This window comes from Zonotrichia albicollis, chromosome 22 (genome assembly GCF_047830755.1).
Source record: "Zonotrichia albicollis isolate bZonAlb1 chromosome 22, bZonAlb1.hap1, whole genome shotgun sequence".
Lineage (NCBI taxonomy): Eukaryota > Metazoa > Chordata > Aves > Passeriformes > Passerellidae > Zonotrichia > Zonotrichia albicollis.
In genome coordinates, this window is record NC_133840.1 from 5,235,421 (window position 1) to 5,258,020 (window position 22,600).

General features: G+C 47.3%; 1 protein-coding gene and 2 non-coding genes across 4 annotated transcripts in view; 2 read left to right on the plus strand and 1 right to left on the minus strand.

Annotated features, from left to right (window-relative positions):
- Nucleotides 1-1,559: 1,559 nt before the first annotated feature.
- The window catches only part of LRRC75A (leucine rich repeat containing 75A), a 69,768-nt gene continuing 48,727 nt past the window's right edge, over nucleotides 1,560-22,600 (minus strand). For both annotated transcript variants that reach the window (XM_005493675.4, XM_074557316.1), the window contains exon 4: nucleotides 1,560-13,447. In XM_005493675.4, the coding sequence (XP_005493732.2) occupies nucleotides 12,862-13,447 (586 nt within the window). In that variant the 3' untranslated portion in view covers nucleotides 1,560-12,861. The remainder of the gene's footprint in view (nucleotides 13,448-22,600) is intronic.
- LOC113460093 (small nucleolar RNA SNORD49) lies at nucleotides 1,580-1,653 on the plus strand. Its single transcript, XR_003381801.1, has one exon. It is a non-coding gene; the product is annotated as a small nucleolar RNA SNORD49 (small nucleolar RNA).
- LOC113460094 (small nucleolar RNA SNORD65) lies at nucleotides 2,294-2,367 on the plus strand. The gene has a single exon (XR_003381802.1). It is a non-coding gene; the product is annotated as a small nucleolar RNA SNORD65 (small nucleolar RNA).

Below are 22,600 nucleotides of genomic sequence, written 5' to 3' on the forward strand. Positions count from 1 at the left end.
ATGACACAATGAGAAAAGAATGGAACTTTTATTTAAAACCAGCTGTTCTGTTCTAAATAAAAGTGGCCTGAAATCACTCCGAGCTCTCCAGCGTTCCTGGAAAAGGCAGAACCCAGGGCAGGGTGATGCTCCCTGGGGCTGTGCCCGACCAGGAGCACACGTCCTATCACCTGCCCTGAGGAGGTGCCTAAACCTGGTTTAGGTTTTTTGGGGGTGTTTTGGGGTTTTGGGGTCGGGGTTTGAGCGAACCACGCGGCGCTGCCCGCCCCGTTCCCTCATGGCCCACAAGGCAGGAAATGGGAGCCTCGCCTTCCCCCGCCTGCGGAGCAGTGGCACAGCCCGCCCCCGCTCGGGGTGGTACGGCCCAAGGCTTTATAACCGGCCACCGAGCGGATTCGCGCCCTTTCGTCCCATGCCCTTGGAGCTGCTGAGGTGAGAGCAGGCCGGGCTGAGCTCCGGGCTGGGCTCGGGGCCTGCAGGGCGGGCAGTGGGGAGGTGCAGGCCAGGCTTGCCGAACGAAGCGCTCGTACAGCTGAGGGAGCTGAAGCGCTCGCTCCCCCAGCTCGGCAGTGGTAGCGGCCGCCGGGCCTGCCTGGGCCGCGCGGGCCGGGCCGCACCATTGGAAGGGCGGGGGGTGCGCGGCCTCGCGGCGCGTGGCGCCTCATGCCCCTCATGGTCCTTATCGTCCGTATGGTCCTTGTCCCTCAGGCCACCATGGAGGTTGCAGCGGCGCCGGGACCCCGCCGGGACCGCGGAAACCTGTCCCCGGTAAGTCAAGAAGGGCTCGGGGCTCGGCCGAGCCGGGGCTGTGTGTGGGGAGCGCTGCTGGCACGGCCTGCCCGGGGCTCCGTGAGGGCAGTGCAGGAATCGCTGCTGTGGGGAGTGCTCGGCATGGCGCTGTCCATGGATTTTCGTGGCGCTACAGCCATAAAAATCAGCAGTTGGGTCCTTTGTTTTATTTTTCCACGTGCTAGGCCCTTTCTGTGTAATTTAAAATTACACCCACAGCATTGGGGTGTTTGCGATTTCAGTTTGAAAATTGCCCTATTGGTAAATGCTACCTTGTAAGCTGCACTCTTAAATTACTTTAAATTTACTTAAGTTATATAAATTTCCTCATTAAGCATTATTTAGAGATCTGTTTGGGTACTAATACTTGTTTGATATAAATATTTCAGTAATTTGTATTAACGTAAACACGGGTGGAAACACAAGTAGAGTTGGTTTTGAGGGTCTGGTTTTGTTCGTGTTTTTCCCTGCACAAACCTACTTTGTACTCTTAAAAAGTGTTCTAGTAACACTTCTCTTGCTTTTACTCCCACAGCAGAAAGATGTCGTGAAGTAAAGAGTAAGTGAAATTTTTTCTTTCTACATTAGGGTGTACGAAGTTGTTAAAAGGGGTTCCTTTAGTCAAAATTAATCTGTAAAAAATACATCTTAAGTTAAATTGAAACTCAATAAAATTGATTTTGTGTACATACAAGAGTTAATGCTTCATAACACGAAGGGGAGATTGTACAACTGTTTAAGATACAAGCTGGTGTTTTGAGTGATTAATGAGAGGAGTTAATGAACGGCTGTTGATGATGATAACCCTGAATAGGAAGTGCCGTCAGATGCGAGAACTGACGATACCCTGGTTCTGGTCTGAAATGCAGCTGCACACAGGAGCTCAAACCTCCACGTTCACCCTCTAGAGCCAGCAGGCAGCTTTGCTGGCCCTGGAAACGTCTCACCTTGTCCTTCTGTCCCACTTCTCTGCAGAGCTGGGCCTGTGACACAGCAGGAGCAGGAGCAGCTGGGGAGAGGTGGCTCTGATGTGAAGGTGAGTGATGAATTTCAGAGCACTACATAGAACTCTGTACCAGGTGAAATGTCAATTTAGAATGAAGTTTATAGGATCTAAGGAGCTGAGTCTGTGTTCCTTAGAATTTCAAGCCTAATCTTTATTTTCTGATGTGTTCAGGTAGAGCCTGCAGGGCTGTGCTGGTGATGTCCCCCCATTGATGGGACAGCTCTTCCCAAGTCCTGTGGAGGGCACTGGGACAGAGCAGGAGAATCTGCTGGGTGAGTTTAATATTCATTGTGCTCTCAGCTGAGTGTGGTGGCTTTTGGCTGCAGCCTCAAAAAGAGACTTAATTATACGTTTAGAGCAGAGTTTCTGTTTCTAAATGTATAATTAATGAAGCTCTAGGCAAAAAAATGCAGTAAATGTGTGAGAGCAGCTGTTTGTGCACTGCAGACACAGATAAAGCTCTGTTCCTGCCACAAAGTGTCATTGCCCTCTGATATCACATGATGAAACTAACCCAAACTTGCTGGAATTACCGGCAGATTGACTGGTGGTGAGCAAAAGGTTTTCTGATGATATCTGACTCATTAACAAATGCATTAATGATAATTAAGGCTGGTTACCTGACCCTGCTCCTGTGTTCCAGGTGGTGCTGCTGCAAACATCTCTGAGGCAGAAGGACTCCAACACAGCACCTGGCCTTGAGGAGTTGGTGCAGACAGAACATTTTTCTGCCTGTTACAAAGTGGTAACAGTTAAAATGCTTTATTACATGTGCATTAAAATAATTTTAAAAATAAAATAACACTGTTTGGTCACTTCACTGCATTAGGGAAAGTGGGCACTCCTATAATGTGCTGTAAGGTGAAGAAGATGTACCAAGATTGCAAAATTTTCACTGCAGATGATGCCAGTGGGGTTTAGGGTGGTAATTAGAGTTTAAACAAGACACCAAGAGTGTAATTAATTACTGCACAGATCAGCCCTTCAGTGCTCTGACAGCCAGAGCAGCAAAATGCAGCTGCATCTGTAGCTTGTTTGCAGGCTAGCTGTTTGTCATTTTGATCTCAAAAATTAAATTTAAAGTCTGCTGCAGAGGCAAAGTTCAAGGGTTAGGGGGAATCTTGGCAACTTGGAGATGCTTAAAAGAGTTAAAAGCCAGTGTTGGAGGCCAAAACTCCCAGTTAGCTTAATTATGTCAGTAGAACTGGCAGGTTCAGCACTTCAGTGCTCCAAACATCCAAAGTGATGGTGCTGAGCCTTCTGCCCACCTGGTGTCAGCAGTGAGGGTTTTAGGGGGTGCTTTTTTTCCAAATTAATGAATAATTAAACTAATTCCTCACGAGCCTGTGGTCACTGCTGAGGGGGTATCACAGTGATCACTGCACAGCTCCAGGTGGGAGAGTTTGGGGTTGTTTTGCCTTCCCTGTGCAGTTCAGGTGAAGATCTGAATTGGTTTTCATTCTTATTTTCTGGCTGGAAGGTGCTGTGAGCTGGTGCTGCTCGTGTGGCATCAGGGCAGTGTCCCTGGCCCTCCAAAGACAGGGGTGGCTGTGCTGCCTGAGGTGTAAATTGCATGAAATGCAGAATTCCAGGAGGTTCTTTTTGTGTTCAGAAAAACAGGCTCAGTGTTTTTCAGAGAAATCTGGTTCTACAACATGCAGGTAAATTAATCTGGATTTTTTTTCCCTAGAATTGTTACTGTAGTACATCCAGGGCTTAATAAAAACATTCAGCCTGGGCAGTGGAGTAGGTAAAACATTTGGAATTAATTAGTTGCTCTTCATCTGAAAAGATTTGAGCACTATGACGAACAGGTTACTCCTCTGCTCAATTAAAATTTAAAATTACATTCTGTTCCCAGTGTTTTAAGAACCAAACTTATTTTTCCCTGATTTTAAGAGCTTGTGTATTAGAACATGTTTATATTTCTTATCTCATACAGTGGGAATAAAAATGGGTTTAAAGCTCTCAAAAACCACAAAGATCCACCTCCTTTAAATGTGAACCTGCAGACCATGGAGGTAAAAGCAGCCCCATGCCCTCAGCAAACAGAAATAATCAGCAAATTGTTTAATGAGCTGTTTAATTTGCTCAAGGAAGGTTTGCTGCAACTTGTTTTAAAGTTCTTGTTTTCTAATGTTGGGATTCTCTCATTAAAACAGAGCAAAGTTGATCTGGGAAAACTTGAATATTGAATTTACCTGGGTTTATTGAGGGTGCAGTTGGTGGTATCTGTTAGAGATAAATATTCATGAGTTTCATTTTAGCACCACTTGTTTATTGTTCTAATCAAAACCAAAGTTCCTCAGCAGGGATCCTTTAGCAGGCTGGGGTTTTGCTGAGATTAATCAATGGAAAATGTTATTTCTGTTAGAAAATGGTGCCTTTCAAACATAACAAATGTCCTCAGTGTTTTACTGTGATTTTCCAGGGGAGCACAGATAATTTCATGGTGCTTGAGGGGAAGGGAAATAAAACCATTCTGTTTTGATTACATTTGGAGCACTTAAAACTTAGTGTTGGGGAATAAACAGCAGACAAAAATCTGGTTTTAAAACACAATTATTTTGGATTTTCTAAAGGTTTCAAAAGAACAGTTGGCAGGAATCCCTTTGGCACTCAACAGCAGCCAACAACCCTGGATAAATCTAAAATAGATGAAAAGATTAAAGCAGAAAGAAAAAATATGCAACAAAGCAAAGAATGGCTGAGTGCCAGCTTTTAGCAATAAGAGAGATGGCAATGCTGTATCTCAAATCAGTGTTTGAGAGAAAACATGGAGATTATCCCCAAAATCTGGGCTGAGGGGCTGGAATTGAGGAGGAGGAGAGGATCCACAGCTTGTAAATCACAAGCTTCACATTTCACATAAATGCTGGTTATCATCCTCATTTCTTGATTAGTATTGTAAAGCAATCCTGTCTGCAGCAGCATGAGAACCATCACTGATGCAAAGCCATAAATTACTGTAATTAATACATGCCAGCTATTAATGCAATGTAAAGAGCAGCTCTCTCTTGGCTTGCTGTTCCAGCTGAGGCAGTTTGAGCTGCAGCTCCTTAACCAGGAGGGAGGAAGGGATATCCTGTGTGGCTGAGCTTTGCAGAGTGCAAGAAATCCTAAATATTCAATATTGACACTTCTTTTCCCCTCAGAGCAGGAGGAGCTGTGAATGTTCCAACTCCCTCTCAGAGATGTGAGGCACAGAGGAGCTGCTGTTGGTGTCGTGCCAGAAAAGTGTCCCAGGTTTGTTTTCTCCCAGCTAAAGGATGTCAAAAGCTTTGTCACAATTGCTGAGACACCACAGGCAGCAACTCCTGAGCTGCTCAGAGTAAAACCTCAAAATAACCAGGGGGACTTTGGCCTCTCTCAGGCTCAGGGTGTTCCTGGCACCCCTGACCTTGTGCTGCCAGAGCTGGAGCACATTTCAGTGTTCCTGTGAGGAAGGACAAGGTTAATGCATCATTGAATGCTCTGCCAGGACAAACATTCCCCTTCTTTGTCACCTCATGTCATTTAGTGCCTTAATTTTATGCTTGAATTCAGTTTTAGCCCAGCTGTTATGAGCTGATCCCAAACCTGCTGAACATGGGGAGGGCTGAACAGGTGGGGTTTGATTCAGGGCATGCCAGGAGAGCTTATTTAGAGAACTTACTTATTTTAGAGCTTATTTAGAGAATTCTGAGCATTTTCTGCTCCTGTGCTCTAATTCAGTCACATCTGTCCTGCTCCACCTCCTGACACTCCAGCCCACAAGGTGGGGCACTGACCAAGCTCAGAGCATTTGAAATAAAAGATTTTTGCAGCCTTGAAGATTCTTTGAGGAAACTCAGTTTTACTGCTGGTTCCTTCCCCGTTTCTAATAAGATTTGCAATTTTCATTACTGTGTAGAGAATCCCACACACAGTGATAATGTCACTCTTTAATTAGCTGTTAATTAATGTGTCTCAGTGTTGGACCAGCAAAGGCTCGTTTGATGAGGTTTGATGCTGTGCAAACTTGAAGTTCATGGTTCCACCCCAGAGTGTGAGGAGGAGCCAGAGGAGTTAAAACTTATTTTTATTTGATAAAAATAAAGCAAGATTTGCCCTTCATTCCCCTCCCCTGCAGCTCAGGAGCTGCCAGGCTGTGCCTGCTCCAGGTGGATTTTGAGTCAATAAACACCCCCAGCCCAGCACCTGTGTGCAGCTGAAACCTGAACAAAATGCAAGTGAGGAAATCACTCAGTGCAGGCTGATTTCAAATCCCTGCTGTTTTAATCAAATAGAGATGTTAAAAGCTTAATCTCCAATAATTAAGATTTTTGTTTGTTAGGCTCCTGTTTGTTTTTGCAAGTCAACACCTGGATTTTTTTTCCATAACAGTTTTTTTTATTTGTAATGGTTTGTGGTAAAATCATTGCACAGCCCTGCTCTAAACAAATGATGATTGATGTTTCTGAAGCTGCCTATGGCTTTCTGCTGGGCTCTCCTTGGTTTTCTTTATCATTTTGATTTATTTCCCAGATATTTGATTGTGCTTTCCCAGATCTGTCAGATAGTCACTCCAGGTTTGATTTTCTTGGGGTTTTTTTGTGTGTTTTGTGCATTTGCAAACTGCACCTAAAGGTTTGTTGGGTGCTGTTATCACTGAACAGTGGAATAGGCTTGAGGTTTGACAGCACATTCAACACCAACTTCCAGCTAAGCCTGAGGTTATCAGCCATAATAAAAAATAACAAATCTTCCTGGATAGCTGAAACTTCATTAATAAACACCTGAGTCAAGATAATAGTGGCACCAATGATAATTTGGTTATCAGCCCTTATCAGACAGCAAGTGCAGTGCTAGGCTGAGGTGATCTGTGAGCTGTTCAATGCAGCAGCAGCTGAAATATCCAATAGAAATGTTTCACATCTGTGCCTGACAATCCTGCAGCAGCCTGCAGTGCTCCCCATCACCTCAGCACAGATAAGAACTGGGGCTGGAGCCCTGCTGGCAGCAGGCAGAGCCTTTGGTCACTCAGTGGATGAAGCAATTTTCCTGAGCTGTGTCAAATCAGGTATTTCATTCCTTTCATCCATGGCAGTAAATAATAAACTCCTTGTGCTGAGTGAAATCCAGGGGATTCCTGCTGGGGAGATGATGGGAATTGTTTCAGAGCTGGGAGCTTTGAAATGCACAGTGATGGGCAGCCCCTGCACCAAGGTAGCTGCACTCTGAGTTTAATTTATTTAATCATTCCAGCCCTGTTTGCTGCTGGGCTTTGGGGGAAGATGCTCTGTGCTTGAGGAGGTGAAATAAAGCTTCAGTGTCAGGGCCAGGCTGTTTGGAAATGCAAAACAGGAGCTGCATCAAGGGCAGGGGTTTCAAAGGTGCTGCTTTTATGCTTCAGAAAGGTCTTTGGAGATGACAGCAACAACGTGGTGTCACCTGGCAACAGGTCAGAGGCTGGAGCTGAGACTAAAGAAGGGTTTCAGGGCTGAAAAATCACCAACCAAAATGAAGAACTGATGTGGCACCAGGGTGAGGGGGCAGCTCTGGGCTGGTGGCTGCCCCTGCCCTGGCAGTTCAGCCCATTCTGGGGCTGGCACAGAAAAAAGGACAATATTTGCATTTCAGCCCCCAGCCCTGCTGTTTCTGTGCCTGTGGTGGAGGGGAGCTCTGAGCCTGCAGGAAAGCAGAGCTTGGGGAAATGCTGAGCTTTGGAATTGATCATTTAACAAGCAGGTGGGTGCAGTGAAGATGAAACAACAATAAAAAAGGAATGGTGAAGTTGTGCTCTGGGGAAGTGGTGTGGAAATGGAAATGCACAGAGCCCCAAGGAGAGCCTGTTCTGTGTGTTTGAGGCTTTTCCACCTCTGGGATTTTCTGCTGTTTCCCTATATGCAGAACTCCCAGCAGTGGGATCAGGGTCAGAGCCCTGGGGCAGCAGCTCCCAGAGTGGGATTGATTTGATTTTTCAGTGCTTTGGTTTTCATTTCTAGAAGAGCTGGAACTGCAGCTCCCACCTGAGTGAGTGACCAGGCAGGGAGCAGCTGCCCAAGGGAAGCTCATTCCTGGGTTCCACATCTGTTACTGCCCAATATCCCATAATTTTCCATCCATCCCTGACTCTCTACATGTCTGTTCCATAAATTTGGGCCTGTAGGAAGATGCTTTGAGGTTTTATTTATGTAGATTGTGTTTAGGATGGCTGTGAGTGCTGCTTGCAAAATCCTGATCACAAAGCTCCTCCCCAAAGCCTTTCCCAGAGCCAGAGGAACCCTGGAGAAGGACAGAGCTGGCAGGGAGAGCCAGGAATGAAGTGGTTTTACATCACACACCTCGAAAATCCAGTGATAAATGCCCAGACCAAACCTGCAGGGAATTAAATATTAATATTTCTCTCCTCTTTTGTAAACCTCCAGTCTATTTGTCCTTCCAATTACAGCTCCCTGAGAGCTGCCACGTGCACTCACTGCAGGCTGGGATTGCTCACCCCAACCTGCTGGATGCAAACCAGCCCACAGGTTTATTTTCTCCTCAGACTGAGTTAATAAAAAGCAAAGAAAAAGGATGGCCCAGAAGCCACAGGATCAATAAGCTGTTAGGAGCCAAGAAAACTCAGCAAACTGCACACATAATTAAAGGCTGTGTGAACAGGTTGCATCTTTACTGACTCTATTAAATCAGCTCTTCAGTTTTATGTAAAACAATCAGCTGAGCTGAAGGTAAAACCAGCTGTGTCTCTGTGTATTTACAGAGGGGGGATAAATACAGGGGGATAAAAAATGCATGGCCAGAAGTGCCAGAAGGGACTGCAAACAAAGCACCTCCAGTTCCCCATCCTTCAGGGGTAACTGAGCATGGGCTGCTGGAGCTGGCACAGAAACGACACTTTATTCCTAAACACCTTTCCTGCAGTGAGCAAAGCTCTGGTGCTCCTCCCTGAGAACAAACCCTGTGCTAACATTTTATACAAACAGGTCCCAGAATGGTTTGGGTTGGGGAATTAAAGCCCAGTTCACTCCAGCATTCTGCTGTGGGCAGGGACAATAATCCAGGTTGTTCCAAGTCCTGTCCAGCCTGGGGATATCCCTTCATTTATTCATGATAATTAATTAATATTGATGTTAAAGTGCCTGGAGCTGGGCCCTCTGTAGGAAGTGAGGCTGGAGGCACTCAGAGCCCAGGGAGGGGTGGCTCTGTCCTTCAGAATTTCCTGTTAAAGACATTTCATAGAGCTGGAAAGCTCCTCTGCTCTTACAGCTGCTGGTGGAAATCATCCCAGGCACAGAAAAACCCCACTGTCCCTGGAGTGCAGGAAAAGTGGGATCGAGGCTGACACCCCTGTACCAGAGAGGTGGGAGGAGATTCCATCTGTTGCTCACCAAGGAACTTTTCCTCAGAGGTTGGGTCAGTTGTTTTTACCCCTTTTCCCGAGCTTTGAGATGTGAATTCTGCTAATGAGGTCAATTTGTTTCCTTGGCAATGGCAGATCCCAGCTGATGGAGCCTCTGTGTTTCCAGGCCCTGAGTGCTGAGTGTGAGCTCACAGAGCTGCTGTGCTGTGCCGGGGCTGGAGCACAGGGGAGCCCTGGAGGGTCCTGCCCCTCTCCAGAGGCAGTTTTAGAGTTTTAGTGGGATAACCCAGAGTGGTGGCTCTGCCAGGGGCACTGCTGCCTCCCCTGCTGTCCCCTTGATCCTTTAGGTCACTTTTTGGCTCTCCTCTGGCAAAGGTTGGTGTTTGGGCAGTTTTGGGTTGCCATTTGCTGACTTCTGCCCCTGAGCAGCAGCAGTGCTGTTGGCCTAAGTTATTTTGTGTTTCTGGACATCCCCAGCAGCTTTTTTGTGTCTCCCTCTGCTCTCCCACACACTCCCTGCTCGGGGGTGACCTTTCCCAGCCCTCTTTGCTGCTCCCAGCCATCCTCAGGCAAAGGAACCCTCATTTTAAATGAGGGACCACCTTCAGAACACAGCCAGCCTTGGTGCAGGAGCTCTCTGGAACGTGGCACCAGCCCTTCCATGGCTCTCCCACCCCTCTCTCATTCCCTGCCTGCTGTTCCCATTCCCCTCACTGCCTGTGGGCTCCTCAATCTGCACAGAATGATTTCCAATTACATTTTTGTTGCTGAGCCCATAAATCTCCCCAGACTGGTTTGTTTGATGCCCAGGCAGGGCTGTGGTGCGGTGGGGAGAGAACCAACCAAGCCAGGCTGAGGCTTTTTATGCTTTATTTATTTTATGGTGGCCCTTTCCTCCTCTCCTGGACAAGAAATGACCTCATTGTGTTTTAATATTCTAACAGCAACCATTTTCAGCCCTTGAATCCTTGAATCCTTCATGTAGGGCCAGCTAAAAGCTTCTGACCCAAAGCAGCAGCCCAGAGCAGCCCCGGGAACATTGATTATATGTGGAGTGAGCCCTGAGCTTGTTTTGATGTTGATGAGCTGGGAAGGGAAGCTTCTCACTCTGCTTTCTTTAAAAAAAACCCAACCAAACCCACTCAGTGCTGAGCCCACAGGATCATCATTATCCTGAAGTGCACTAAGTGGATAATTGAGCTAATCCACACTGTGAGGGAGGCACTGATGAGCCAAAGCTTTTAGAACCAACTCTCCACAACAGCTCTGCTTTTTTCCCCTCTTTTTCCATGGCTGTAATTTGGTGCATCCTCCAGCATACACGGATCTATTGACAAAAATCCCTTTCCAGCTCTTTCTGTGTCTCAGGAGGGCTCAGTCCTCACTGGGCACAGGGATATTGTCAGGGCCAGTGGAACAGAGTGCTCAGGCACTGCAGCACCTGCACAGGGCCCACGCTGGGGATCTCCCTTTGGAGATACTGGAATTATTTCCCCATGGCTGATGGGCTTCCCAGCAGTGGAGGCTGAGCTGGAGATGTGGCAGCAGCAGCAGCTCCTGGCTGGGTTTTGTCCGTGAGGGAATGGAGCAAAGCAGGAATGAAGGATGCAGAGCTCACTCTAAAGGCAAAGTGCCTCTGGTTTGGGAATTTGTGAACTGGGGGGTCCAGGCAGCTCCTCAGGCCCTGGGTCCTGTGCAAACACTTAGCAGGGAATGAAAACCTTGCAGCAAGGAGTTGGTGATTTAAATCATTTAAACAGGCAGAGGGGCTTGAGCTGTGCCTGAGGAGCAGAGCCCAGTACTGAGGTACCTGGGTAGAAAGAAGAAATTGCTGCAGTTTCTTTTTCTTTTTTTCTGCAAGGAGAAATCTTATTCTTGATTAAATCCCCCTGTGTTCCCCCAGCTCCTTGGCCCCACGGTTTGTTGCTGGGACAGAGCCCCTGCTGCAATAAAGAGCATTTCTGCCTTCAGGACATAAACACCCTCTGGAGCACCACCACACTCTCAGCCTTCCCTTCTCCTGCATTATTTTATTTTGGCAATATTTAAAATTTAAAAGATTCTTTTATGATGCTTCTGTGTCCAGCTTATGCCCACCCTGATAAATCCAGCCCATAAACTGAGCTCTTTATTTCTCAGCCCCCTGAAGGAGCCAGAGCAGCTCTCAGCACTGCCTGTCCTCTGCTTTTTCCTGGGCATTCACCCTGGACAGAGGCAAAATTCAACGCTGGGCCTTTATTAAACATTATCATTTATTTTGTTTATGGATAGCTCCTTTATTTCAAACAGAAATATTCCATATTCACTGGAAAGTTGTGGTTTTTTTCATGCCTGTTGGAAAGAGTTAGAATTTAAAAAAAAAAAAAAGGAAAAAAAGGCTTGGATACATGCAAATCATACTGACTGTTGCCAAATGTATTAAAAGTAGCAGAGTTTTTCCTAAGTTACCTTCTTGCAAATGGAGGACAAACAACCACTGGCAGCCTGAAGCCCCTCTGGAAAAATGGACAGAGCCAATGGGACCAAAAATCTGTTTGCACCCAAAAAAACCAAACTGGAATCTCTGCTGGGAGCTGCTCAGGGAAGGGCTTGGGGCAAAGAGGCTCCCCCTGCCAAGGGAGCCAGCTCTGCTCCTGGAACACAGAGAGGAATCTTCCCCACTTTCCTGCCCTCCCCCAGCTCTGGGATCCACTGAAATTCTGCTTCCAAAAAGCCAAAGTGCCCATTCCAGCCCTGCTGCTCTGGGCTGATCCATTTCCCACTGAAAATAAACCCAAAGCCCTGGCTTAGAAAAAACTGGAACCTTTTAGGAACAAAGCACTTCTGGTCCAGGGGGCAGCAGCCATGGCCAAGGGACCCCAAGGCTTTCTGGGGCTCTGAATCCCAGCTGGCTGTGTGGCAGTGACAGGGGAGGAACCCCAGGCTTGTTTCACCTTTTTTAACCCTTCAGTACCGTGGTGTCAGTGATGCTCCTGAGCCCTGACCCCAGATTTGTGTGTCCCTCCCATTAAAAGCTCAGGAATTTTTAGAGCTGGTGGGAAACTGGGTTTTACTGGGTAAATCCTGGGCAGGCACAGGTGCCAGCCTGGTTCTGGTAAGGCTGGAGGTGAGGGTGGTGTCCAGGCACGCTGCAGGCTGGGATTTAACCCTGCCCCAGGAAAACAGAGCTCTCCCTCTGAGCTGGGCTCACAATACTGAGATGAACACCCCAGGTTGGTGTGGGAGCAGGTGTTTGAGCTCTGCTTTGTGTCTGAGCAGGTTTTTGTTGTGTCTCAGGAGCCAGGCTCTCACCAGTGATTCCTGAAGTCAGGAGTGGGAAGGATTGCAGGTTTCTCCCAGGCAGGTCCCTTTGGGGTGGCTGCTGTCTGTCCATCCCACGTGGGGAGCAGCTGAGATGCAGCACTGAGGGCAGGGAGCCTTTCCCTGCACAGCCTGGGCACCTCCCTGCTCCCCTCTCTTGCCCTTCTGAGGTCCTGCAGCCCCTTGGAGATGCATTTCTGAGAGAGCCAAAAGCACAGCACACCACTAATGCTTCAGAACACCTGGCCAGCTGTTAGGAAATACAAACACTCCACGGGATCACTTTGATGTGTTCTCCCAGAAGGAAGTCACTGACGTTCGTGGCACAGGGGGAAGGCAGCACTGGGACTCCTGGAGCACCCAGGAGTGGGAACAGAACCCCCCCAGCTCTGAGGTTTGAAGCCATCCTTGCTCAAGGTGCCCACCCAAGGGCTGGTGGCCATCATGTCTGTGCTGTGGCTGCCCCCTGCTCTGGGCCAGGGCGCTCCCCAGCCTGGGCTGTTCTGTCCATCTGCACCCAGTCCGTGCTGCCAGCCTGGCCTGGCCCAGCCCTCAGCTCCTCCTGGCTGTCCCCCAGCCCCTCCTGCCCCTCCAAATCACTGACCTGCCCCTCCCCAAACTCCAGGATGGTCGGCAAATTGCCCTGCTTGGGGCAGCGCCTCTTCAGGCTCACCAGGAAGGGTTGGGGCAGCGAGAAAATATCCACATTATTGCCCAGATCGATCCAGGTGACGCTGGGGAACTTCTTGGGGTCCTTGAGGGTCTCGGTGAGGTCCCTGAGGATGGCCTTGGTCAGCCGGTTGCCGTTGAGCGCCAGCGTGGTGAGGCGGGGCAGCCCGCAGAGGGCGGGCAGCAGCTGCAGCAGCATCTCGTCCGTCAGCTCGGTGAAGCACAGCTCCACCGTGTCGATGTGCTCCGAGCTGTGCTCCAGGTACGACGTGACCCTCTCCAGGTCCTTCAGGGTCAGCGGGATCCCCGACAAGTCCACGGTGTTGTCCTGGGGCTTCCCCATCAGCACGGCCTTCAAGCTGCAGACAGGGCAGGCGAGGAAGGGGTTAATGAGGGGTGGATCTGACTGGGGACAGCGCTGCTGAGAGGGAAGCGTTGGAGCCTGGCTGTGAGAATCTGGAACTCTCTGAAAGGCACAGACCCACCAGAGAACACCGCACTGCACCTGAGGTGTGGAGAAGCTTCCAGAACTGACTGACAGCACTGGGATCACAGGTGTGCAGTTGGTTATTCCAGATTTCCACCCTGAAACATCGCAGGGTGGAGAACTTGAGTCTGGGAACTGATTGACAGCATCGGGATTACAGGTGTGGAGTTGGTTATTTCCACCTGTAATATCACAGGGTTTGGGGCTTTACAATATAGAAATAAAAATGAAGTAAGACAGAAGTTTTAGAGCAGAGACAAGTGAGGATGGGGCTGGCTCTGCTTGGGGGCAGCGCTGCTGAGAGGGAAGTGTGGAAACCCTGGATGTGAGAATTTAAAACTTTCTGTGCTGTGAAAATGTGAAACTTTCTGTGCTGAAAGGCACAGACCCACCAGAGAACACTGCACTGCACCTGAGGTGTGGAGAAGCTTCCAGAACTGACTGACAGCACTGGGATCACAGGTGTGCAGTTGGTTATTCCAGATATCCCCCGTGTGACATCACAGGGTGGAAAACTTAGAGTTTGGGGTTTTAGAACTTAGAAATAAATATGAAGCAAGATGGAAGTTTTACAGCAGAGACAAGTTGTTCTTCTTCACCTTCTTCCTTCTTCTTCATGGGTTTGGGTGGTGTTTTGTAATTGGACAGAAAATCCACACTTCAGGCTTTGAGGGATCAGTTATTGGGTTAAAAGGGAAAATAATCCAGGTGTCATTTCTTAATTGGATGGTTTAGTCTTAGAAGACCTCATAACAAGAGATAGTTTGCCATTTTGTGCCTTGCTCATAAAGAACTCATGGTTGTGAAGCTGTTTCACTGATAAGAAATAATAAACACCTGAGTCCAAACATGAACCTTCCATCCTGACCTCAACAGAGTTAGAAAATAAATACAGAAAACCCACAGGCAAGGACAGGAGTTGTGGGAAATTGATTTTTAGATAATTATGTAATGTATTATAATTTATAATTATATTATAATTAGGAAATAGTCAGCTTCTAATTGTGATAGCATGAATTATAACACCTGTATTGTCTCACCCTTCACATGGAACTAAAAAATGGAATAAAAGATTTCAAAACACCTCTCAGCTGCCCCATCTCTGGGCCAGGAAAAGGGCATTGTCCAACAAGGAGCTATGGAGAGGTTTCCTGGAGGATTCCAGCTGGGATGGATGGAGGAGGGTGGGAAATGGGTTTGTGGAGAGTTCTCAGGGCCCACACAGTGTGCAAACCTTGAGATAAGAAATGCTGACTTAGAAATGCCATGGAATAGGACAGACATTGTTGAGAGAGAAATGGAGCTACAGAAAAGTTTCAGAAGATGGCCTTGCAAATCAGACTGGATACTTTGGAGAGACAGAACTATCAAAGATGCACTGTAGTGGCATCCACGAGGGATTGTTTTAGATTATTGCCTTCAAGGCATGGCACAGCAGAAAGATGATAGGCCAAGAAACACTTATAATGCACTGTAATTTAAAAACAGTTTGCCTCTGATTGTGATGGCATGAATTTTAACACCTGTATTGTCTCGCCCTTCTCATGAGACTGATAACGGAATAGAAGTTTTTAAAACAGCTCTCAGTTGCCCCATCTCTGGGGCAGAAAAGGGCACTGTCCCTTTTCCAGCAGCTCTTCTGCAGGGCTGTCTGTGCTGCTGGGGCTCACGGGGACATTCCAGGGCTGTTTGATGAGGATCCCACATCCCAACCCCATCCTGCAGGAGTGCAAAGCTCATTTTTACCAGCCCTGGCACAAAGAGGCCATCCTGGCTTTTCAGAGCCTCTCCTGCTGCATTAAAAGGGTGAGAAGCCCTTGGTTAGGAGGAATTGCTGTGGGACATTTCCCACTGGGAAGCTCTGGAGCAGGAGGACACGTTTGTGTCCTCTCAGCTGCACAGGTGGGAAAGTGAGACCCCAAACTCAGCAAAGGAGGCACAGACACCTGCAGGGTGGTTTGATGTCATGGCCAGTGTGTGAGACCTGTTCTTTCTAGAGGAGATGAACCCTACAAAAAACCCTCAGATCAATACATTAACCCTCAGATCAATACATGAACCCTCAGATCAATACATGAATTCTCACAATCTCAGAGATTCATGAGCACGAGCTAGGCTGGAGTTCCACAGGTCAGTTTAACTCCAGCAAAGCCCTGCTGGCAAACCAGGTGCTGAGGATGTTTTTAATGGATTATCCTGGATGCCTGAGGGGGTGGAAGCAGCTCTGTGCCTGCTGTGTCAGCCTGGTGGCCTCAGGTGTCTCCTGAGCTGCCCAGGAATGATGCTGTGCAGGATTCTGTGATGCTGCTGCTCTGGGACTGGTTTTTCCAAGCTGCCCATGAGGGATGACTGCCCAGATTCCAAAGTAGGGAAAAAAGGGGAGTTTTACCCCAAAAATCCATGCCCATGAGTTGAGTCCCAGTTAAATCCAGAGCTACTTCACACCCAGAGCTGTAACCTGGTGTTGGCAGCTGCTTCTCCTGGACATCTACGGCCACATCATTTTTGGGAGCAGCCCCACGTGGGATCAAGGTGATGCCTCAGAAACAAGATTTACCCAGCAAAAAAAACCCAAATCCCTCTTGTCTTGCAGTCTTTGAGCACCAAAGCAGCACCTCACCCCCAAATCAAGCACAGAGCACCCCTGGGAATCAGTGATAACCATTCATCAGCACGACAGCCAGGCTTGATCCTGGTTTGATCCATTTTTTCCTGTGGGATTTCTGGTGTGGATTTAAATAAGCAAAGTTAAGGAGATAACAAAGGGGGAATGGGGACAGCTTCAGGACAGCTCTATTTTTTTTTCTTTTTCCTATTTTCAGCTGCTTTCAGAATTGCTGCACGTTTGTCCTTTCCCTCAGAGCACGTATGGGATTTGTGCCAGGCAGGAAAAGGGGATTTCTCCCTGGGGTTCCATGCTTTCCCCTGAGAGGGATGCAGCAGATCCCCAGTGGGACAGATTGCCTGATTCCCTTCCCAAGCTGCCCTCTCACCCTGCAGATGAGCACAAAGACCCCTGAACCCCCGGGGCAGAGTGGGGGGCTGCTCCTGGGGGAGGCTCTGCCCTCCTGTCATGGGGAACCAAGCAAACAAACCCCAAACAGGATCGCATCCAAGCACTTCTGAGGCAGAACATGGAAATGAGAGGGATATTGATGTTAACAAACAGCTGGAAAAGCTCCCAGCCCTGCCAGAAAATTGGCCCCAAATCCCAGGAGGAAAATCTTAACCATTAAACAAATCCCTGTGAGCTTTAGTGGGGGATCAGTTACACCCACTTGGTTTCATCCTCACATTTTACAAGGCTGTTCCATAGGGAAAACACTGATTTTTTTCTTCCCCCCAGCTGGGGTTTTGCCCAATATAACACCAGGATTGGGAATAGAGCCCTTCCCTAAGCTCCCACACTGGCAGGATGCTGATTTATCCCCACTCACGCTGAGCTAAAAGCTCTGTGCCATGGAATCAGATCAGAAAATGTTGTCATCAACAGAAATATTGATGTTCAGATCAAAGGGAATGAAAAGAAAGGGGTTTCCTCCTGCTCTGAATTCATGGCACTGCTCTCGAGCGCTGCACAAATCGTGACTTGTGTCGTGCTCTGAAGGAAAATTGGGATGTTCAGCCCAATTCCCTGCAAAGGAACAGCTCAGGGAAAAGGAAGAGGCAGCCCCAGAGAGTGAGGAATTCCAGCAGGGAATGTGGAGAGACACCTGGTGGGAAAAGTATTGATGAAAATGGCAGTGAAACATTATTGGGTGTAATGAGCCACCCAAAAAAATCCAACGCAACAAAAGAAAGGTAAAATCCTGAGATAAAAGATTTGTCTGAAATAATGGTGGCAGCAAGGACCAGCAATAAATCTTTTTTCAAAATCCCTGCTCCAAGTGATGGCAGTCAAACACTGGAGTAGAGATTGGGAAAGGATGGAATAAAAACAAATGCTGTAAAATCAGTGAGAATTGTGAGTAAAGGGCTGAGAATCCCCACCCTCAGAGGAGGAATCAAGACAAATAAATACATTTTTCTTGGTTATTTGTCTTGAATAATAAATAATTATTACATAATTATTTAGCTGAAAGAGGGAATGTGACTTGATAATAACATATTGTATATTGAATAGCCTGTACTATTTTATATTATACTTATTTATTATTATTTTATATTATTTATATTGCATAGATTTATTTTTATTATATTCGTTTATATGTTTATATTATAATTATATACTTATTTTATATTTGTATTATTTTTATTGTATTGATTTGTTGTTATTTATTATGTTAATTTGCATATTTATATTATAATTATATGTTGTTATTTTATATATTATATTATATTATATTATATTATATTATATTATATTATATTATATTATATTATATTATATTATATTATATTATATTATATTATTTATTTTTATTTATTATATTAATTTATATTTTCTATAATTACATATTATTATTTTAGATTTTATTTATATATTATAAAATATATCCATATAATAGGATGAATAAAACAGAAATGAGAATGAAATGCTCTTTTTTCACCCCTCTTAATGCAGGATCTGAGGACACCTCCTGGTGCTGAAAGACTGAATTCTTGGGAGATAAAAGGAGCTCAAATTAACCTGGAGCCAGGGGATATCCCTGAGATCAAGGACTTTGTGGAGGCCCCACATGGACAGGGCACTGCTGTGGCTGAGAACATCCAAAGTCATGGGAGGATTTAATGATAAATAAATAAATAAATAAATAAATAAATAAATAAATAATTGGCTGTGGATTGACTGAAATTGAAGAGCAATCAAAATTCTGCAATTCACCCAAATGGAGTGACCAGAATTGGGAGTTGCCAAATTTTCCAAAATTTAGAGCCAGGAAATTCCTCCTTTGGGTTCATCCTCATTTTTTTTTTTTTCTGAATTTTACACAAACCCAGTGTGGGCACTGCTGGGATTGCCCCAGCTCTGTGGTCACCAAGGTTTATTAAAAAGTTTATAAACAGCACAGTTTAAAGCCTCTGCTCCCCACAGCTTGGAAAGATTTCCCTCCTCAGAGACTCCCAGGGTAAAGAGGATTTTTAAAATACATAAATTTCAAAATATGGAACTTTAAAGCTCCTTTTGAGCTTACCAATAAATTCATTAAAAATTCCTAAGTCTTTGCTGTTAAGAAAGCACCAGTGGGGATTAATTATTGTGCTCTCTTCTTGTTCCAAGAGCTTTCCCAGTTTTGCCAAGGTTTGCACTTTTCATGGCAGAAACTCCCCAAATCCCTGTTACAACATCATCCCTGTGCTGCCCAAATTCCAGCCTGCTCCTCCTGCAGAGAGCTGGATTTTGGAGGGTAGGAAGGGCAGGTTGCTCAGCCTGGCCCTGAAATGTGGCATCAAAATTAACTTTAATGTGTTTATAAAATGATTGTGCCTGCTGGGAATGCTCTGTGGGAAACACAGCTCTAAAGAGCATATTGGAAAAAAAAAATATCCCCAAACATTTTGGGTTGCTCCTTGGATTCAGCTCGGGAATTTTGAAGCAAACCTGGAGGGAAAGCTAAAATTGTCCCTATGGCAGCAGGACCCCAGAGTGACCTCCTGTGCTGTTCTGGGCTCTCACAGCTCCCCAAATCCCCAAATCCCCAAATCCCCAAATCCCCAATTCCCTCGGCTCCACGCCGAGCTCCAGGCCAGGGGTTTGCATGGCAAAAGGGAATTCTGGGCTCCTGGGAGGGCTCCATCCACAAACCCTGGCCAGCAGAAGGATCAGAGTCAGGAGCTGTGGCTGACAGCTCTGATCCAGGGAATGGTGTGGGCAGCAAGGGACCCACAGGGACCCCAGACCAGCCCCTCCGTGGGGACAGAGCCCAGAACTCTGGGTACCAACAGCAAGGAGAAGGAATTTTATCCTGGGTGAGCGCTGGGCACTCCCACAGCCACAAGGCTCCACCTCGGGCTGTGGGACAAAGGGACACTGGAGAGCAGGGACAGAGCAGAGACAGCCCCCAGTGTCACCTCATAGAGCAGGGACACCCCACAGTGTCACCTCACAGGGCTGGGACAGCCCACAGAGCAGAGACAGCCCCCAGTGTCACCTCATAGAGCAGGGACAGCCCCCAGTGTCACCTCACAGGGCAGGGACACTCCACAGTGTCACCTCACAGAGCAAGGACAGCCCACAGTGTCACCTCATAGAGCAGGGACACTCCACAGAGCAGGGACACCCCATAATGTCACCTCACAGAGCAAGGACACCTCACAGTGTCACTTCACAGAGCAGGGACACCCCACAGAGCAGGGACAGCCCCCAGTGTCACCTCATAGAGCAGGGACATCCCACAGAGCAGGGACACCCCATAATGTCACCCCACAGAGCAGGGGACACCTCACAGTGTCACCTCACAGAGCAGGGACACCCCACAGTGTCACCCCACAGAGCAGGGACACTCCACAGTGTCACCTCACAGAGCAGGGACACCCAAGAGAGGTGTCACCCAACAGAGCAGCGTCACCATGCAGAGAAGTGTCACCTCACAGAGCAATGTCACCTCATAATGTCACCCAAGAGCAGTGAAACCCCACAGAGCAGGGTCACCTCACAGAGCAGTGTCACCCAAGAGGGCAGAGTCACCCAAGAGAGGTGTCACCCAACAGAGCAGTGTCACCACACAGAGCCATGTCGCCCAAAAACATCACCTCACTGAGCAGTGTCACCTCACAGAACAATGTCACCCAAAAACGCCATCCCACAGAGCAGTGTCCCCTCACAGCGCAGTGTCCCCTCACAGCGCAGCGTCCCCTCACAGCGCGGTGTCCCCTCACAGCACAGCGTCCCCTCACAGAGCAGTGTCCCCTCACAGTGTCACCCAAGAGCAGTGTCTGGGGTCACGCTGGACTCTCTGACCTGGGAGGGCTTTCCCAGGATGATCCCATGGAAATGCCACCCACCCCTGTCCCTCCCTTGTCCCCCTGTCCCTCCCTTGTCCCCCTGTCCCTCAGTGTCCCTCAGCAAAGGGACCCCATGAAACGCCAGGAGCTGCTCAGAAATTGGATTTCTGTTATCCCCCCATCGACATCTCCAGCAGGGACAATTAGCAGCTCATTTGCATACAGCTCATTTGCATACAGCTCATTTGCATGCAGGTTGGGATGGGGAGGGAAGGGAAAGCTCCTTGCTCTGTTTCAGAACCATCATTCCTCCCCCCTCTCAATTTGTTTTTATTTCCTGCTAAACAAAATGCTAAAAATAAACACTTGGGAGCAATCAAAATGCTTTGCTATAATTATAACTCTATTTAATTTAGTGGGGAAAAAAAAAAAAAGTAAATCTGCTGCTGTTGGAGAGCTCCATTTTCCTATCCCATCCTCCCCAAAATAAAATGTATTTATATCACCCTCCCAACGATCTAATTTGCTCCCAAACCTCTGATTTTATACAGAAATTGCTGGAATTTTCCCAGCAAACTCCACTCCAGGGGAATAAGGAGCTGCAGCTGATAGAACCTGGATTTTGCAGGAGAGGCAATTTGCACAGAGAAAAGCAATCAGCAATTCAAAGGAAAACATCCTGGGCTCGTTGCTTCTGGAAATGACTCCCTGGAAGAGAATTGGCCCAAAATAAGGATTTGTGTTACAATAAATGAGAGTTTGCCATAAAACAAACAGCATTTTCTTCAGATTCTAGCACAGGAGGGGAAAAAAAGGGCTGGAAAGGATCTTGGAAGGGAAATTTTATGACTGAGGAGATACAAAAGTACCCAAATAATGCTGGATTTACATGAGCAATTCCCCACTAAGAAAAGAGGAAGCAGGGCTGGTTAGGAAAAGGACCTTTAAATCCATCTGCAGCCCTCAGTATCCAAAGGGAAGAGGCCACAGGAAAAGAAATTCCTAATAATTTGCTCATAAAAACACCCAACTGGCTGCCAACATGTGTAAAAAAAGTGAAAGAAGAGGAGGAAAAAGAAAAGGGAGAGGGATGTGATGGAGAACAGCAGCGCTGGCCAGGATTCCTGCATTTTTCTGGAAAAGCAAGATGGAGATTTCCCTAAAACCCATTAATTCCAGCCTCTCCCTTTGGTTTTGCTGGTGCTTTGTTTGATTTTTGGAAGGAATGACCCCATTAAGAGGCTGGATGTGACCCCAAAAATGAGAGCAGAGCGTGGCTGCTCCTGCTCTGTCCCCTCACCACAAACTGAGTTTTGCCACGTCGATGGAAACCGGGGCTGGTGTTAATTATCCCCATCCCATTGCAGAGCCTCAGGAGTTCTGGGATGGGGGAAACACCCAGGAACAGCCAGAATTGAGAGGCAACGGCTCCAATTCACCAAAATCCTCTCCCAGCCCTCAAATCAGCCCCTGGTGCTGTCAAACAACAACAAAAAAAAAACCCCAAAAATTCGTGGAGAACTCCCTGTATCCAGGCCCTCGCTGAGGGTTTGAGGTTCACACTTAGCAGAGGCTCTTTGTGTTTCCCGTCCCTTGAAATAAGCTGAATTCCATTCATACAAAAGGGAAAACCCCAGGATTTTTGGGGGTGGGGAGAGAAATTCCAACTCTGATCCTCCAGCCCAGTTTTCTCATCAGAAACCGAAAAAATAAAACAACAACAAAAAAATAAAAACCCAAAACCCCTCTCCCAACTGCTCTTCCTGCAATTAGGGAGCGACCAGCTGCCAAAATGTGTGCCTGGGGCTTGGCTTTCCCTAAAATGTTTATTTTCTCGGAGCACAGATGACATTTGGAAGAGTTTAGGCCGAGGTCCCCTCTTGCTCTGATGAGAGCCAGAGCCAGCCCGGCTCCAGGGTCCTGCTGTCCCCTCCCTCCTTGGCAAGGGGTTGTTCCCACAGCCAGCAGCTGCCATCACCCCCTGTTTTCCCCTTTTTTCCCCCAAATCCTTGGCAGGACCCCAAATCCTGCCCTTCCCACCAAAATCCCAGCAGCTCTGGGCTCCAAGTGAAGGCAAAGAGGGATGGAGCAAAGGGAAACTCCTGATGTGGTTTGGGGGACAGGGACCCATGGGATAGGT